Source organism: Xyrauchen texanus, chromosome 2 (assembly GCF_025860055.1).
Source record: "Xyrauchen texanus isolate HMW12.3.18 chromosome 2, RBS_HiC_50CHRs, whole genome shotgun sequence".
Lineage (NCBI taxonomy): Eukaryota > Metazoa > Chordata > Actinopteri > Cypriniformes > Catostomidae > Xyrauchen > Xyrauchen texanus.
The window spans coordinates 16,810,823-16,829,954 of NC_068277.1; the positions used below are offsets into that span (position 1 = coordinate 16,810,823).

Here is a 19,132-nt window from a genome sequence, read left to right on the forward strand (position 1 = left end):
TTTTTGGTTCAGTGTTTTTCTGATAGTGGAGTCATGAACAGTGACCTTTATTGATGTAAAGAAGCCTGCAGTTCCTTAAATTTTGACCTTGGATTTTTTGTAACATCCTGGATGAGCCGTCGCTGTACTGTTGGAGGAATTTTGGAAGGTTGGCCACTTCTGGGAAGGTTCAGTACTGTGCCAAGTTTTCTCTATTTGGAGATAATGGCTCTCACTGTGGTTCTGTGGAGTCCCAGAGCCTTTGAAATACCATTGTAACCCTTCCCAGACTGATGAATTTCAATCACCTTTTTCCTCATCATTTCTGGAATTGCTTTCGACCTTGGCACCTTGAACTTGTGCTACTGGATGAGACCATTTAGCCAACTTCATGCTGCTGAAAAAGTTTTATTTAGGTGTTGATTTGATTGAGCATGGCTGGCAGTAATCATGCTTGGGTTTGTATAGTCCAGCTGAACCCCATTATGAATGCAGTTTAATAGATTTGGGGATTTAGTAACTGAGGGGGCAAATACTTTTTCACACACACTCAGTTGGCATTTTGCCAAAATATTTTTTATTTTGCTTCAATAAATAACATTATCATTTAAAAACTGTATTTTGTGTTTACTCAGATTGCCTTTGTTTTATGTTAGATTTTAGAAGAAATGGGGGCAAATATGTTTTTACAGCACTATATTTTAAGACTGTAACTTTGTTTTATACTAAAATGGACATAAATTGCATGTTCTCCTGCACATTTAGAGGTAATAAAAAAAATTCTGGAGTATTTCTGGCACTATTTATTTAGTAGTATTGTTACAGTACTAATGCAGTATAAACTGTATAAACTTCACTGGTACAGTAAGTTTGTTGATACTCTAGTTGGAAAATTGGAATTTTGCTCTCTCTACAAATTAACCAGAAGTAAAAATTATGAAGTCAAATAACTGTGGCCAGTTAACAAAAGTGTTACCTTCCCTCTTTTGTCGGTTCCAAAATCTACATTGGCATTCAATATAAATTTTTGTTTTAATATCTTTTTTATTTTATTTTTTGGGATTGAGCATTTAATTCAGAATAACTGTTCAAATTAATGCAATCATTTTGCACTCATCTCATTTGCTGTTATTAAATTTTTTATGCATAAATCAACATTACTGTATATTGGTCATTGGGTACACCGCTCTTTATATTTATATCTGCATTGGCTACTGAACAACCCATAGCAGTTGAGTGTTTTCCCAAGTGAATTTCTGTGGCTGTGCGTATAAATACTAGGTTTTGGTGAAGTGTGCTTTTCATGGCTCTGTGATCAGTTGTTTGCTCTTACTCCACCAAGTTCTCATTTCTGTTGACCCAGTGAGTTTTTAATCCAGCTATTATTGGAATTTCATTCAGAGCAGTGTTTGCTGCTATGCATGACCTGAACAACTATCACAGAGTTGTCATACTTGTCATGCTAAAGCCAAATTGCTTCTTTTAGAGAGACACTTGAGCAAACGTGCACCTTAAGTTTGAAGGTGCAAGTTAGGACAAAAGATTTCAAATGAAAAATATATAACTGCACACTCTCTTAGAAGTTTATTTTATTACCAACATTGGTAATAAAATAAACTTATAAGAGAGTGTGCAGTTATATATTTTTCTTTTGAAAGCCAAATTGCCCCACACCCCTTTTTATAATACATTCTTATTGACTTACAGAATAGTCTCTGTGATTTTTTAGAAATGTTATTTTTAGTCCTGGATTTCTGTGATGGGGTCCCTTCAAAGGGTTAGTGGAATCTAGAACAGGGCAAGGACAGATTCTTTCCTCACATTTCTAGATCTCAATTGACCCTGCTGGCTGGCAACAGTTGTCTACCAGCAACAGGGATATGACCAGTGAGGCAGAAATATGTTACTATGGCTGATATAACTGACACTTGTGCTGACTAACCCGTGGCAAATGACCAATTTTTTAAAGTAGTACAAAATCAGAGTACATTCTGAATTATATGAACACATCCTTCTATATTTTATGTATAGGGACTGGGCTACCTAGCCGAAATACATTATATATATATAATGTAGGTATGTAAAATACCTATATTTGTTTGGGACAATTTGCAGTCAGTTTATTGGTGATAATTCCAATATATTTGACCACAGAATGCAGCAATTGACCAATTAGTATCAAGTATCCTAGAAAGCTGTGTTTCTATATTTGAGAGTGACGTCAGTATGTTTGTGTTCTGGGAGCTCCCATTATTCACTGATGGCTAGTTAAAAGGATAGTTCACCCAAAATGAGAATTCTCTCATAATTTACTCACCCTCATGCCATCCAAGATGTGTATGACTTTCTTTCATCTGCAGAACACATACAAATATTATTAGAGATTATTTCAGCCCTGTACGTCTATACAATGCAAAATCACATAAAGGCAGCATAAAAGTAATCCATATGTCTCCAGTGATGCAATCGATTTGGGTGTAATACAGATCAATATTTAAATCCTTCTTTACAATAAATCTCCACTTTCACTTTTACTTTCAGAATTTTAAAGTGAAAGAAGAGATTTATTGTAAAGAAGGACTTAAATATTTATCTGTTTCTCACCCACAACTATCATATTACTTCTAAAGACATGGATTTAACCACTGGAGTCACATAGACAAAGTTTATGCTGCTTTTATGTGATTTTTGGAGCTTGTAAGTTCTGGTCACCATTCACTTGGATTTAATGGACCTACAGAGCATTTTTGGGTGAACTATCCATTTAACACTGATCTCTTCATTTATTTACAAAATGTCTTTAATGGTGACTGAGTTTGGCTAATATAAGGTATGTTCACGGAGCTATCTTTAGTTTTCAGATGATATTTTTTGTTTTCATTTAAGAGGCCAGTAATGATAATGGATGAACCTGAAAAACCTGAACCCTAGAGTATCATGAATAAGATTATCATATATGGGGCACTTGGCTTTTAAGTATTCCCCATTACATCACTCTCCTCTCAGCCAATCAGGTGTGCTTATGCACTGATTTGTGTGACACTAGGACATGTCTGGATCAGCACCATGGCCTTGTCGGAGTATCCTAGCAACAGGGCAAATGGAACGCCCTCAATGTTTGGGAGCAAAGTCTTTGCATACTGCTTTGACTGAGCAGCCAATTTATGCTTTCTGATAACAATACACCTTCTAGAGTGAATGTCCTGTCCCATGTTCAGCCACAGAGCAAACATCAACCTTAATCTTGACTGTAAGGACACAGCATGGTTTTAACTTGAAACAGGCTTTGTGTGTGTGTGTGTGTGTGTGTGTGTGTGTGTGTGTGTGTGTGTGTGTGTGTGTGTGTGTGTGTGTGTGTGTGTGTGTGTGTGTGTGTGTTTTAGGTGATTTTAGGACCTTTTTGGTGTTTTTATTTGTATGTGGTTTGTCCGCCAACAATTCTGGTAATTAAATAAACATCTTTACATTAATGTCTCTCATTCTTTCTGTTTCTCTCTCTCTAGATTGAGAACATTGATGTCTGTCTGAGCTTCTTAGCAGCCAAAGGTGTGAACATACAGGGACTATCAGCTGAAGGTAAAAGTACATTTCAAGAACTCACAGCACCATCAAGACTTCAGAAATAAGATTTAATAACAGCTGATTGCTGAGTCAATTACTAAGCAGCAAATGTGATTTAAACACTTTAAATATTTTTTTATTGTAGGTTAACATGTTCCTTGGTTCTTGTTCCATGTTTCACACCATTCATACTTTACCTTTGGCTATTACGTAATCCTGGGTTGTCAGCTTTCAGGATTTAATTTATGAATGTACATTTGTAAATTCTGGTTTAATGTACTTTTTTGTAGATTCAAGAGGTAAAAACAAGTACAGAACACAATGAGCAACCTTTTTTAATAACTGCTTGTCCATTTGTGCACACTGCAAAAAAAATATTTCATAGTGTGAAAAGCCTTATAGAATATTTACCCCACTGTAGTATATCAGTAACTGTAAGACAATATAGATTTCTCTACCATAATAAACAACATCTTCTTGTTTAACATCTTGTCCTCTCTCAGAGATCTGGAATGGAAATCTGAAAGCCATCTTGGGGATTTTCTTTAGCCTGTCACGGTACAAGCAGCAGCAGCAGGCAAATCGTCAGACACACGCGCCCTTAAGCCAGCAGAGCAGCGCCCCAGCCCAGCTGATCTCCTCCTCGCATGGGACACACACCTCAGCCTCACACACACACAAAGCCCAGGCGGAAATGCAGTCCAGGTAATGTGGATCCTAATTATTACTATGAGTGTTGCTTGTATTTTATTTGTCCGCATATAAATCTGTCCTTTCTTTCTTTCTTTCTTTCTTTCTTTCTTTCTTTCTTTCTATCTATCTATCTATTCTATCTATCTTTCTGTCTGTCTGTCTGTCTGTCTGTCTGTCTGTCTGTCTGTCTGTCTGTCTGTCTGTCTGTCTGTCTATCTATCTATCTATCTATCTATCTATCTATCTGTCTATCTATCTATCTATCTGTCTATCTGTCTGTCTGTCTGTCTGTCTGTCCAGAAGCTCAGATCTTAAGAAGCATAATTAATACTATCTGCATATGTTTTATGGATTTATTGTTGATTTATTTGTTTTTTTAAGCTATATTTCTCAATTTGAGTCATTGCTGTCTATGTTTGGCTGTCTCTCACTCTTTATATCTTTCCATTCATGTTTCTCTTCTTTTGATTTAGGGATGCCTCTCAGAGTAAACTCAAGTTTTCCATTGGTCAGAAAAAGTCTTCTAGGTAGCACTTGCACTCCCATTTTGTGTTCCTGTGCATTTCCTCCCTTTCAACCTGCTTGTCATCACCCTTCTCTTCCTCACTTACTTTCTGAATGCTATTTTGTTTCCCTACCCATATACTCTACAGTATGTATGGGTATGTGTATATGTATATCCATAAAAAGTAAATGTAAGAACTGGCTACAGTGTATATAAGTAGTATGTTTTCGACCACAATTATAATGATTTGATTATTGCTTAAAACTAGTGTAATGCGTTTATTAACACATGAGCAGTACCACATTGCTGGTGCTATATCAGGTGTTGTCATAATGCAATGACAACATATTACAAGCATGTAGAGTTAATTCATGTATACACATAAATAGGTGAGGGTAATGTATTATAACTGTGGTTAAAAGTATTTATTATAACAAAATGTGTCATGGATTTCAAAGTGTTTTAAAAGGCATTATGAATGCATTTATAATGCTTTTTGTATACATGTTTCATAGGAGGTGCCACCTATTTATTTTATTAAACATATTAATAAAAACAATTGTATAAAAAAAAAGTAGGAAAGAAAAAAACCAAAGAAAATATCTTATCATGGTGGAATTTTTCGTGAAGATATCTTTCCTGACAGAATTTCATCACTCAGTCAGGCGATGTTACCTGAGAACATGTCCCAGTGGAAATGTCTGCCCAGTGAGCTGTGATAACTTTAAAATAACCCCTCTGTGTGATGTCTTGCTTGAGGATGCTATTAAATATTAATTGTGCTGTCTGAAAGAAAGGTCTTGGTTGTTAATTTGTTTTGGATGTGTGACATGTATGCATTGTAAATGCATGTCAAATGTGTAACGCTATGAAATAACTTAAAAAAAAAATAAGATACACAGAATCAGCCTTTTTAAACATTCTTAGTTTAAATGTTGGTTAGTCTTAATATTCTACCATTCACTAATGGCAACACTTGACACAATTTTGCCATCTAATGGTGCATAGCTGCAATTACATTTAAACATTGCAATAAAAATTATAAAAGGATTTTTCACGTGAGAAAGAATATAGAGAAAAATAACATATAGATACCATTTATGAGCAATTTGAAGCCTACACAATAGACAGCAATATGATTAGCATAGGTCACTATAGATGTCCCGGTATTTTACATGACTTTGACATGATATTTAGCTAGACTTGATTTTTCGGTGAGATTAGGCTATTTGCATGTCAGTCATCATGGCTTTAATGCTAGAATTTATGGAGACATGTCAGATTATAATCCCTATAAAAATAGATTTTCCTCAACATGAAAGCAGTCTACTGCATTTTTCCTTAAATCAATATATGGCAATCTCTTTTGAATATGTTAGTTTAGAATGGGTTCTGGACCTTTCTGAATAGGATTAAGAATGTAAAATATACAATATTGCAAATACCGGCACAACTTCTTCCTATTTAGATCATTGCATTTTTGTCATATATACTTATATGATATATATATTTTGTCATATTTGTCATATAGTGCTGTGAAAAATGATTTGCCCAATCTTGATTTCTTCAGTTTCCATATATGTCTCATCATAAATTGTGTCACAAATTCAAACATAAACTAACATAAAACAAAGGCAATCTGAGTAAACACAAAATACAGTTTTTAAATGATAATGTTATTTATTGAGGCAAAATATAAAATATTTTGGCAAAATACCAACTGGGCATGTGTGAAAAAGTATTTCACTTTGGCACCCCATACAGCTATTGCCAAATAGCTTATAATGTAGTATGCAAGTCAACAAGACAGTGCAAGCCAAACTAGAGAGGTGTGAAAGTGTGAGACATGGCTGTGAGCCTTATGGGGTGTCAGGAATGAACCTAAGATGAGGTGACATTGAGTGAAAGCATACTAACATAACTTCTTATTTTGCAAACAGTAGCCCATATTTGCTCCTGAACAGTTAATTTACATTTACATTTACATTTATGCATTTGGCAGACACTTTTATCCAAAGTGACTTACAGTGCACTTATTACAGGGACAATCCTCAACCTGGAGTTAAGTGCCTTGCTCAAAGACACAATCGTGGTGGCTGTAGGGATCAAACCAGCGACCTTCTTATTAACAGATATGTGCTTTTGCCCACTACGCCACCACCACTCCAATTCAAGAGCAAATTGTCCTTGATACAGTGTAATTACACAAGTAATTACTTATTATTACCTATGAACAATATGTACTTACTATTGGTTTAGGGTTAGTTGCTTGTAATTAGGCACAATTGACTGTTATTAATATAGTCAATACATGTAATATGTGTAACAAGGAAACTGTAAAACAAAAAGTGTAACCAATTTTGTTAAAGATCTAGAGGTAACCTGACAAGTTAATTCTGTCACTGTATTACTATAATGTTCTCTCTAAAATAACTTCTTTCTCTCACCCTGGCAGATTACCTGGCCCAACCTCAAGGGTTTCCACAGCGGGCAGTGAGAATTCTCCTCGAGGGTCCATCAGTTCAGCAGGGAACCGCCGGAGTCAGGTGTTCAGTGATAAAACCAAACCTGCAGCAGCTCAGGCCAAAGGTACTGTCAATTTCACAGCCTCAAGAAATTGTTCACCCAAAAATAAATTTAAAAACTTTATTTTCTCCCCTTCATGATATTCCGAACCCATGTGATTTTCTTTCTCATGCGGAACACAAAAAGTTATTTTGAAATGAATATTGTGGTTTGTCTTTTCAATGGTGAATAGTGCCTCACTTTAAAGTTTGAAAAAGATTCAAAAGTATAATTAAAGTAGTTAATTCGACTCATATTATATCATATTATAAGTCTTTTGATGGTATACAATAGGTTTTGGTGAGAAACAGACAGAAATTGATGTCATTATACAGTGATAATCAATCAACAGCATATCAATGGCCTGGCAAACCCTCCATGATGTGTTTTGCACAGGCAAGCATGTTTCTTGAGATAATGTGTACATCCGTTTAGTGATGCTAGCGGCTCAGAAAGACACACTTCTCCTTTAATATCAGTATTTCATAACATGATCTCACTTTTACGTCTAAACCAAAATATAAAATCAGCGCAGAGAGCACATTGTGTCTAACTTTTAATATTGGTGTTTTTAAAAGGACTTGTCTCTACTTTTCATTAAAGATAAAAGCAAAAATCAAAGTTACAGTGAGGCACTTACAATAGAAGTGACTGGTAAACATTTTTGGAGGGCTAAAAGGTAAAAACGGGAAGCTTATCATTTTAGAAAAGAAATTACATGAATTCTTCTGTAAAAACGAATGCATTATTTGAGATGTAAATTTGTAGTCATTTTTTAAGTAATTTTTACAGTCATACAGCCACGTAGGGCAAAGTTTGTGAAATGCATGAATAAGGTATGTTGTGTTTGTCATCCAAATGTAATCTGTTGTGTATTATATTACACAGTATTTTTAAACAGTGTCTTCTTGGACTAAATGGAGCAGTCTCCTCCACTTAAAGCTTACTGTATGTTTTAGGGCTACTCTTTATGGACATTATAGCCTAAGTTAATTTGTTCATGTGGAAGTAGGTCTTTAACTGTATGTCTGCATCTTTAATTTTGTAGCACCGTGCTGACACATTCCAACCCCATTTCTGTGACCTTTCTGCTCTGAATGCTTTCTGACAGAGCTGTGCTTAGTTTGGAGTAGTTAATGTCACAGTCAGTGCTGGAAATAACTGCTAATAATGATCCTGAGGTTAAATAGTCACTCTAGCTGTAGCTGTTTGAAAGCTGTTGTGAATGTACGTGTGTGTGTGTGTGTGTGTGTGTGTGTGTGTGTGTGTGTGTGTGTGTGTGTGTGTGTGTGTGTTTGGTACTGGCTCTGATAGTGGAGTGAACGAAGCGTGGACAGCTTCTGCATTAATTTAGCTCCAATTAGTGAGTTTTTGTCCCTGAGAATGTGGCTAAGATGAAAAAGAGAGAAAAAAGGGAGAGAGACAGAGAAAGGGCTGTCTTTCTGATTTTCACAGCATCATGCTTTCAAATCCTGCATGACAGCAATATGTCCTGTATTCATATAGAGGAACTTCAAGAGTTTATGGGAATCCTTCACCCAAAAATAAACATTTGTCATTGTTTACCCTTATGTTGTTTCAAACACATATTAATTTCTTCCTTTCGTGGAACACAAAAGGAGAAATTTTGACAAGTGTTTGTGCTGCTTTTTGCCATATAATGAAAGTGAATTGGGATGTTGTCTATATGACTTCTGTGCATGTCATGTATATTGCAAATCTTGTGACGTCATTCAATATCAGTTGTTATTCATTGAACAGACCGTTGTCAGTTCTTGACAAATCTTACCCTCTGCCATCATTTTCAAAGCTGTTTAGATTATTCAAACATGGCGCAATCTATTCAGTTATGAAACCAATACCATTTTTTGTCATTGACGTCGAACTTGCTGTGATGCTTTTTTATGCTCTAAGATTTAATTGAAATGAGCTACAACAGCAAGTTGTATGTGTCTGGAATGGCATTAGGTCAAGTAAATGATGACAGAATTTTTATTTTTTGGTTAGTTATTCCTTTAAATGGCTCAGTAGATTATCTGCCACATTCTCTAAAGAGATGCTGCAATAGACCATTTCAAGGACTGTAAGTTGGTGACGTCAAGTGACGTCATTGTTCCATGAACATTTCCTGCTTATCAAAACAGAGACTATTAGCAAAGACAGGCCACTTCTATTAAAATGAATGGGAGAAAGTGGAATGCCCAACAGAAGTCAACGGTCAACTGACATAGAAAGGAAGTGCTGCCTTGCAGGTAAAATAGCCTATCACCTTTTAGATACAGAAATCTCCCATCAATCAACGTGAGAACATGCATGCGCATTAGCAATAGAAATGGTAAAGTGCATTTTTTAAAATAAGTTAAAGAAGCAGAATTTATTATACCAGTTGTGACGGAACAACGCGCCCTCTCACGTGGATCATCATCACCCGACTTGACTGGGCTCACCTGAACCCAGTGAAGAGCCTCATCACTGTTGCCTCTAAACACAGAGAGGGCCTCACCTCAGGAAACTGGTCTCTACATGCTGGCATCTTCACAGGACAAGGAACAGAGCATGGAGGGTCCGGTGCGAGATAGATGCGTGACTGGAACCGCACCCCGGAACCCCGGCACGAGTTAAATGCAGCGCTGGGGATTGGAGCATGCGTCACGGCCGATGTCTGCTATTCCCCACGAGTGCCGAGGCCCAGGGAAGCCGGGCCGCTGGGGTGAAGCCGCCACCCCAGGCACCTCGGACCAAGGAGGGGAGTGCGTCGCAGCTGCTGGAATCCCACCCACTATCACCTGGATCTTCCCCTGTCTTCGCTACTTTTCTTCAAATAGTCCTTTCCACCACAAAAGCCCCAGATTCCCCTTTGTTTTGGACATTTTAAATAGAGATTGTTTGAGATTTCAATGTTTCCCCATTCAAGTAGATAGGAGCTACACTTTCAAGACATTTGTTTAAATAGAAAAATAGCTGCCCAAACTGCTAAAGTGTTCCAAAGACTGCTGCCGAGTGGACTGACTCACCTTGAAAAAGAGACTTTGTTGAAAGGATCCGGAAATTCGTTGCACCATTCTTATTCCTTTGTTTTTGCTTACATCCTTGAAATGGTCTATATGTTTGTGTACATATTCTTTGATATTTAATGAGATAAACATTTGATTGAGCACATTCTGCTAATGAAAAACCTTTTTTTTAGTTTAGTGCAAACATAGCTTAGAACAGTTTATTGAAGTCATACATTTTACACAGACAATAAACCTACTTTGTAGACCTATGCTTAACATACTGTATATTATATGCTGTGTGTATGTTTACAATGGCTCAATTTATTAGAGTATTTTGAGTTGTTCCAAAAATGATTGTATACTTTTGAATGTCATTACATTAGATTATAAAACATAACAGCAAGTGGCATCTGCAAACAAACGTTTTTAAGGTGATTTTTAGTGGATGTATGAAGTCAGTTCCCCTTAAGTTCATGCAGGTGTTCATGCAGAGTAATCACAGTTTATCACATTATCTATGGACATGGTCTACTAACATTTGATAACCACAAAGTGTCACACTCATTTTTGTCTTCATTTTTAGCACTTTACCTACATGTATTGTTTTGTCATTTCAAACCCGACAATCTTTTTATTGTGAAATGGTTTGCTTGTACGCTGTGCTTGTCCTTTTTAGAATAAATTCTTCTTGGTTTGATACTTTTTTATCTAGTGCAAGGCTATTCATACATTTTAAAGCATGGCCACTGTAAAGCATGCCATCTTCCAGCTGTAATGTGTGGCATATGTGCAATAGAAGAGTTCAGATGTGTCATCTAGTGAATTGGTGTCAGCCGACTGTTTCTGCTGTAATGAATTTAGCTCCGTTATTATGTGTATGTGACCTACCTAATGGCGAACTGAGTGAGAAAGTTACCTTCAGGGCATATACTGTAAGCACAGAACATAGAAAGCATAGCTTTTTACAATAGTTTTTGTGATTTTTTTACTTAATTCTTTACTTTTCTTTACATCATTAAGTAAATTCAAAGTGGTCAGATGAACTGCAATGAACTTATAATTGTTGTAAAATTTGCAGTTGTATCTTTGGCACCACTTTGATTTTGCTTAAGACTGTAAGGCAGCAAATAAACAACATTTTTAGTGGGTTGAAAGTTTACAAAGAGGGGAAAGAAATAACATAAAACTGTAATGAATTGAAGTGACAAGGTGCAAAATGAAATGTGGCATGAACCCTATATTAGTGGGTTCTCGTGGGGTGGTCATTTGAGGCTAATGATAGCTGTTATTGTGCTAAGTAGATTTAACCACTTAAATATGGACTTGAACACTAAGGGCAGAAATTTGCTCTATAGTTTTCAGATCACAGTGTAACCCAATGAATTGATTTTTGTTGTGTGGAAACAGGACTGTTGTTTTTGGAAAATAACTGCAGAAGTTTAACGAGAACTTCACTGACAGAACCACATCTTAATCCCTATTATTCTCTGAATAACATTCAGTTTAATAAGGCAAGCATCTATATTACTATTTCTCACACCTTGGGTTAGAGATTTATTTCTAAAACCTAAAGCTTATTATTGTTTCAGCATTTATATTCTTTTGACAGTTATAAACCATCTAGAACACCCTAACAAACACCTAGCAATATGTAAAGAAAGAAAAAAAAAAAACTCATAGCAATTCCCTGGAAACAACACCCAGCACCCTAGCAGCATGGTTGCATATTTAAGCACCACTCATATTTACTTAAGAAAATGTTAAAGTCTAGTTTTATCATCTGTCTTTCAACTTTAGCCTCTATAACTAAGTCAGGTCATTTTTATTTCAACCTGCACTCCCCTTTGCCTCCTCTTTCCTCTCTCTACCTATTGGAAGTCATTAGCGGTCTGACCCACTTCTCTCCGGCTGGCATGGCTAATTGGACCTTAATCACTTCCTAATTGCTGCTTTCGTTCAGCTCTGTTCATTAAATGCCAAACTGAATGAGATGAGAACACTGTTTTTACCCACATTAGATCATGAATAAAAAAAATTTTTAGATCTGAGAAACACTGAAAGAATTTTGTTAAAAATTATTTCCAGCAGTGATATGGAAAGTTTTCTCACAGAATGACTGACAGTATTAACAACAGTGCATGCTCATATACCATTGCAGAGCTCAATATAGATAATTTCCCTATTTTGCAATGTTTCTAAAATAGAACATTTTGAATATTAGAAACTCTGGCTATTTATTCAGTGTAATTATACATGTATATTTTCATACAGCTTTACTGCAAGGTCTCGTATTGAGCAATGTTGGTATATACTCATCTATTTCTTGGAGTTGAATTTACAGGTTTTATTATTTATTTATTTGTTTACTCAGGCACTTTAGATGTTTTTTGGTCTGGACCACCGGCACACTGGCAAAAAAGAGAGAACAAGGTCTATAGAGGCACAGAAAAAGGAGAGGGAGCGAGAGACCCATAGGGAGTATGAGAGTAGGAGATCTGGATAGGCAGAGAGACAGAGAGAGACGTTTTAATGAGGGCTGGAGAGAGAGGGATGGTGGGTTTTTGTGCAAGAACTCAACACTGTTAGCTGTCAGAGTTTTATTTGGAGTCTAACTTCTGAGAGTTAACTTGGCTGCTGAGACACTACAGGACGGACTGACTGTGAAACTTGTGCACTTTAACAAATGGACCAGCCAGGTGAAAGATTTTGAGATAAAGCAGACTTATATAATTTTTGTAGAACTTGTAGAAAACTATGAGTATTTCTTTTGAGTGAGCTATAAGCAAATTTCCTTCTGAAAGATTGTATTTTTTATCCTTCATTGGCTAAAAATGTGGTGTCAAATTGCACAGCTGTTTCTTTTTCTTAGTTTTGTTGCTAGCCATTTCATATTCTCACTGGGTAAACCTCGACTTTCAGTGATTAATATGAATCAAGTATATTTTTGCATGCTTTGTGTTTACATCTTCCACAGTTGATTTGTCAGTTATTTTTAAGTTTGAAAGCTATTTATGTAGGCCTATAATAGTTAAGTTTGGCTTGCATGTGTTGAATGGGCACTAAAATCGTACTCACTGTGTTAGTGTAAACAGTTTAGAGATAATCTCAGTTGGGCTGTGCACAGCTCACGATTAAATTAACACTGGCTCAGGAGTGACTATCCTTTTATGGACTGGGAGAACAGTGTGAGTACACATCCGTGGTTTCCCTTCTGTCGCTCTCTCCACGTTGTGTCAGAGAAGCGACACTAGGGGTCTCTCTTGAGCGCCGATATTCACCTCTGAACTATGAAAAAAGGCCAATGAGAGTTGGCAACCAGTATTTGCATGTCCCGCCCGGACATACGGGTATTTAAGCGGCGCAAATACGGGAGTTCATTCAGAAAATTTCTTCGAGCCGATGGTCGTGTTTGCAGACTGCTGCGCTTTACACACCGAAGTTCCTGCTATCCTCTGCTGCATGCTGTTGGATTCTACGGCGCACAACAGCAGCTTTCTCCTGTTTGCACGGCTGTGCACTTCCTGCCCCTGAGCGCATCGGCAGTTGCAGATAAGAAAGATCTCTCACGAGTTCTTTCATTCATAAAAGAGTGATTTTATTTAAAAGAGTAATTTCCTCTAAAAGAGCAAAAACACAGCGGCGTTGAACGTCCTTTTAAGGACGCGTCTTTATAAAGATGACTTTCCGCCCCTGTGTTGTTCCTGGATGCGGGAGAGTACTCTCCGCTTCCGACGGCCACAGGCGTTGTCTCGTGTGTCTGGGCAGCGATCACACTGAGGCTGCGTTTGTGGCTCATTGCGAGAACATGACCATGACAACGTTGTGGTCGCGGCTTGCTTACAACCGTAAGCAGGCCACTCCAGCCGCCCCCCGCGTCGCTCCTTCCCACGGGATTGAGGACGATGCGGCTGGCGATGGAGGCAATTCGGGATGGCAGCGGTGCAGCTCGCCGGTACGCCCCTCGACCACCCACGCCCGGCACGCTCGTTGACTCCGTCCCCGCCGAGGTGGTGGCGACTCGCCTCACAGCCAGTCTGCCTACCCTCTTGCGATGGAAGCAGATGAGTTCGCCGCGACATCGAGGGCGGCTCTGATGCTGAGGGCTCTCTGGGCTGCCGCCGGGCTTGCACGCCCAGGAGGAGGCCGACGCACAGATGTCCGATATGCTTTCCGGGCAGCCAACAGTGTGGGTCTGGATTGGAACCTCCATCCTCCCCACAGCCATCACGGCTGGACGATTGGTTCTTGGCGCTGAGCGCCACAGCTTCACCCCCTGGTTCCTTTCTTCCCGGAGGTGCATGATGAGCTGACATCTTCGTGGAGAGCACCCTCTCCACTCGCCGCACCGCCACCTGCTCATCCGCCCTCGCCACCCTCGACGGGCGGAGCGCCACGGGTACACGGAGATCCCCAGGTGGATAGAGCTGTTGCGCTCCACTTATGTCCCGGAAGCACTACCACCTGGCGGGCCGCCCTGTACTCCCTTCCCGGTCCTGTAGAGCAACATCCTCGCTCACCGCTGAAGGCCTACAGCGCTACCGACGCCGCCGCTTCGCCTCTGCATGCCATGGCTCTCCTGCAGGTCCACCAAGCTAAGGAACTTCGCAGCATGCACGGGGGTGGCCCTGATCCCGACACGCTGCAGGAACTGCGCTCAGCGACCGACCTCGCCCTGAGAGCGACGAAGGTCACAGCACAGGCACTCGGGCAGGCGATGGCCACTCTGGTGGTCCAGGAACGTCAGCAATGGCTGGACTTGGTTGAGATGCGTGAAGCTGACAAGACTCGCTTCCTCAACGCCCCTGTCTCCCAGTTCGGCCTCTTCGGCGACACCGTTGAGGACTTTGCCCAGCAGTTCTCCCTGGTGAAGAAGCAGACGGAGGCCATTTCGCACATCATGCCGCACCGCAAGCTTGCCGCCATGGCCCAGGCCCCACCTGCTCGCCGAGGGCGTCCTCCTGCGGCCAGAAGACCTTCTGCTCCGCCCCAACCTGGGCCCAGCTCTCAGCCCCGGCATCGAGCAAACCGCAGGAAGCATACGCCCCCTGCCTCACGGACCCCTTCGAGGACCCGGAAGGCTCCCAAGCGTCCCTGAGACAGCGGACCCAGAGGACAAGAAGTTAGCTCCGGAGGTGGTAAGACCACTCCGTCCCCCGGTGGAGGGCCGGAAGGAGAATCTTTAGTTTTTTGTATTTGCGGTACCCAAATTCTCAATAAAAGAGCTATTTCCTTTACCTCTGGGTCACATGGCCCGCAAATGCCATTCTCACGGCACTGTACTTTCAGGCCTCAACAGTCTCGGTGCCCAGGATGCGGTGCTCCCACCCTCAGCCCCACGATTGTTCCCCGGCCGGCCAGTTCAGACGAGTCCAGAGGACGCCAGCATCAGACCTCCTCCTCAGTCACGAACCCGCCCCCTGCCGGGTGCGCGGAACAAGGTAAGTGCTTTGAGTTTATTCTCAGCACCAGAGCCTCGGGACGCCACAGCACCTCCCGACGCCGCATTACCTGTTCCACACCGCTGCGAAGCCCCGCCGGGTACGTCCAAAATACTCGTCCCTTTGGTGCCCCTAGCACGGAGCTTAGAGGCATGGCTTTCACTGCCCAGCTAGTCACGGTGGCTGCACCAGACCATCCGACTCGGTTACGCAATTCAGTTTGCCAGGTCTCCGCCCCCCTTCGTGGGCGTTCGTTCCTCTGCAGTGCACGGCGAACATGCCCACTCCCTGCGTGAGGAAATCGCCTCCCTTCTAATCAAGGACGCGATAGAGCCTGTCCCTCCGACCGAAACGAAGAAGGGTTTCTACAGCCCTTACTTCGTTGTACCCAAGAAAGGCGGCAGCATACGACCGATCTTGGACCTGCAAGTTTTCAATCGGACCTTGTCCAAACTCCCGTTCAAAATGCTTACCCAGAAACAAATTTTAACTGGCGTCCGGCATCTAGATTGGTTCGCAGCGGTAGACCTGAAGGACGCGTACTTCCACGTCTCAATTCGCCCTCGACATCGACCCTTTCTACGGTTCGTGTTCGAAGGCCAGGCATATCAGTACAAGGTCCTCCCCTTCGGCCTGTCTCTGTCCCCTCGCGTCTTCACGAAGGTCGCAGAGGCGGCTCTTGCCCCGCTACGAGGAGCGGGCATACGCATACTCAATTACCTCGACGATTGGCTCATTTTGGCCTCCTCGCAGGAATTACTATGCGCACACAGAGACCAGGTGCTCGAGCACCTCGGCCGTTTAGGGTTTCAGGTCAACTGGGAAAAGAGCAAGCTCACCCCGGTCCAGAGCATCTCTTTTCTCGGTTTGGAGTTAGACTCAGTCTCAATGACAGCACGTCTCTCCAACGAGCGTGCTCAGTCAGTGCTGGAATGCCTCGCTTCTTTCGAACCAGGCACCGTGGTCCCTTTGAAATGTTTCCAACGGCTCCTGGGGCATATGGCATCCTCCGCGGTGGCCGCGCCACTGGGGTTGATGCATATGAGACTCTACTCCAGACTCGAGTCCCGAGACGAGCATGGCGCCACGGCACGCACGGCGTGGAAGTTACCCCTGCCTGCCGCCAAACCTTCAAACCCTGGACAGACCTCTGCTTTCTGCAGGAGTACCCTTGCAGCAGGTGTCCCGTCGCGTTCTGTTACAACCGACGCCTCCAAATTGGGTTGGGGTGCCGTGTGCAACGGGTGCACAGCCGCAGGCCGGTGGAACCGTGGCCCGCTGCGCTGGCACATCAACTGCCTAGAGCTGCTGGCCATTTCTCTTGCCCTGAAGAAATTTCTTCCGTTGATTCGTGGCAAGCACGTCCTAGTCAGGACAGACAGCACCACGGTGGTGGCCTGCATAAACCGCCAAGGTGGAGTACGCTCCCTCCACATGTCACAGCTCGCCCGTCGTCTCCTCCTTTGGAGTCAGCAGCGACTGGAGTCACTGCGCGCCACTCACATCCCCGGCAACCTCAATGTGATAGCGGACGCGCTGTCAAGACAAAACTTGCCCGGCGGAGAGTGGAGGCTCCACCCCCAATCGGTCCAGCTGATTTGGGACAGGTTCGGCAAGGCCCAGGTAGACCTGTTTGCCTCCCAGGAAACCTCCCACTGTCCGCTCTGGTATGCCCTCACAGAGGCTCCCCTTGGGACAGATGTTCTGGCACACAGCTGACCCGCGGGGCTGCGCAAGTACGCTTTTCCCCCAGCGAGCCTTCTTGCACAGGTGCTATGCAAGGTCAGGGAGGACAAGGAGCAAGTCACTCTGGTGGCCCCCTACTGGCCCAACCGGACATGGTTTTCGGATCTCACGCTCCTCATGACAGCCCCTCCCTGGCGAATTCCCCTGAGGAAGGACCTTCTTTCTCAGGGACGGGGCATGCTCTGGCACCCGCATCCAGACCTCTGGAATCTCCACGTCTGGTCCCTGGACGGGACGCGGAGGATCTAGCCGGCCTACCTTCGGCCGTATAGACACTATTAACCAAGCCAGAGCCCCTTCAACCAGGCATCTTTACGCCCTGAAGTGGCGTCTGTTCGCGGACTGGTGTTCTTCCCGAGTCGACGACCCGCAGAAGTGCGCAGTTAGGTCAGTGCTCGTGTTTCTTCAGGAGAGGCTGGAGAGGAGGCTGTCCCCCTCCACTCTCAAGGTGTATGTTGCTGCTATCGCGGCCCTCCACGACACGGTAGACGGCAAGTCTCTTGTTAAGCACGACTTAATCGTCAGGTCCCTAAAAGGTGCCCGGAGGATGACTCCCTCCCGGCCTAACCTGTTTCCCTCCTGGGATCTCTCGGTCGTCCTTATGGGACTCCGGAGACCCCCCTTCGAGCCGCTTGACTCAGTTGGACTCAGGGCCCTCTCTCTCAAGACTGCCCTGCTGATCGCGCTTGCTTCCATCAAGAGGGTCGGGGACCTGCATGCGTTCTCTGTTAGCAACGCTTGCCTGGAGTTCGGTCTGGTGGACACTTTCGTGATCCTAAGACTGTGACCGGGCTACGTGCCCAAGGTTCCTACCACACCCTTCAGGGATCAGGTGGTGAACCTGCAAGCGCTGCCCCGGGAGGAGGCAGACCCAGCCCTTTCACTGCTGTGTCCAGTACGTGCCTTATGTATTTACCTGGACCGCACACAGAGCACCAGACGCTCTGAGCAGCTCTTCGTCTGCTTTGGGGGACAGCAGAAAGGGAATGCTGTCTCCAAGCAGAGACTCGCCCACTGGGTTGTCGACGCCATTTCCCTGGCTTATCACACCCAGGCCGTGCCCCCCTTTGCGGGTCCGAGCCCACTCCACCAGGAGTGTTAAGCGCCCTTGTGGGCACTGGCTAGGGGCACTACCCTAGCAGACATTTGTAGAGCAGCGGGCTGGGCAACACCTAACACTTTTGCGAGATTCTACAATCTCCGAAGTTGAGTCAGTATCGTCCGTGTTCTCTCAGGTACCGAGCCCGTAGAACTCGGTGGCACGCCCACGATCTGACCGGGGAATCGCTTGCACCCAGCGCCTTCCCCTAACCAGGGGAAACAGTGCGCCTTCATTCCCAGGAGATCCCAGGTTTGGGACACTGGTTGACTCCTCCCTAGCCCTCGTGGGTCGCAGTTCTGTGGAGGAACTCGCCGACCCAAACCACTGCGGGTACCGCAAGCTACCCTGTACTGGTATAGGTGCCCCACAGGTAAGGCCTCCTGTTTGGACTCCCCCTGTGTGTAAAACCACAGTTCTGTCCCCTCACGAGTTGACTCTGTGTTTCCCTTAGGCAGTTACAGCTGCCTCGGTTGCCGTGCTGTATGCTTCCCCCCTCTGCGAGGCTGGATCTACCACCGCATTACTTTTCCACATAAGACCTAAGTAT

General features: G+C 42.9%; 1 protein-coding gene across 3 annotated transcripts in view; it reads left to right on the forward strand.

The window, feature by feature from the left end:
- nav2a (neuron navigator 2a) overlaps positions 1 to 19,132 on the forward strand; it is a 144,215-nt gene that overhangs the window by 52,733 nt on the left and 72,350 nt on the right. For 2 of the 3 annotated variants that reach the window (XM_052141641.1, XM_052141650.1), the window contains exons 4-6: positions 3,483 to 3,555; positions 4,044 to 4,245; positions 7,194 to 7,327. In XM_052141641.1, the coding sequence (XP_051997601.1) occupies positions 3,483 to 3,555; positions 4,044 to 4,245; positions 7,194 to 7,327 (409 nt within the window). Of the gene's footprint in view, positions 1 to 3,482; positions 3,556 to 4,043; positions 4,246 to 4,706; positions 4,761 to 7,193; positions 7,328 to 19,132 lie in introns of all 3 variants that reach the window. The other variant, XM_052141659.1, reaches the window with a different exon arrangement.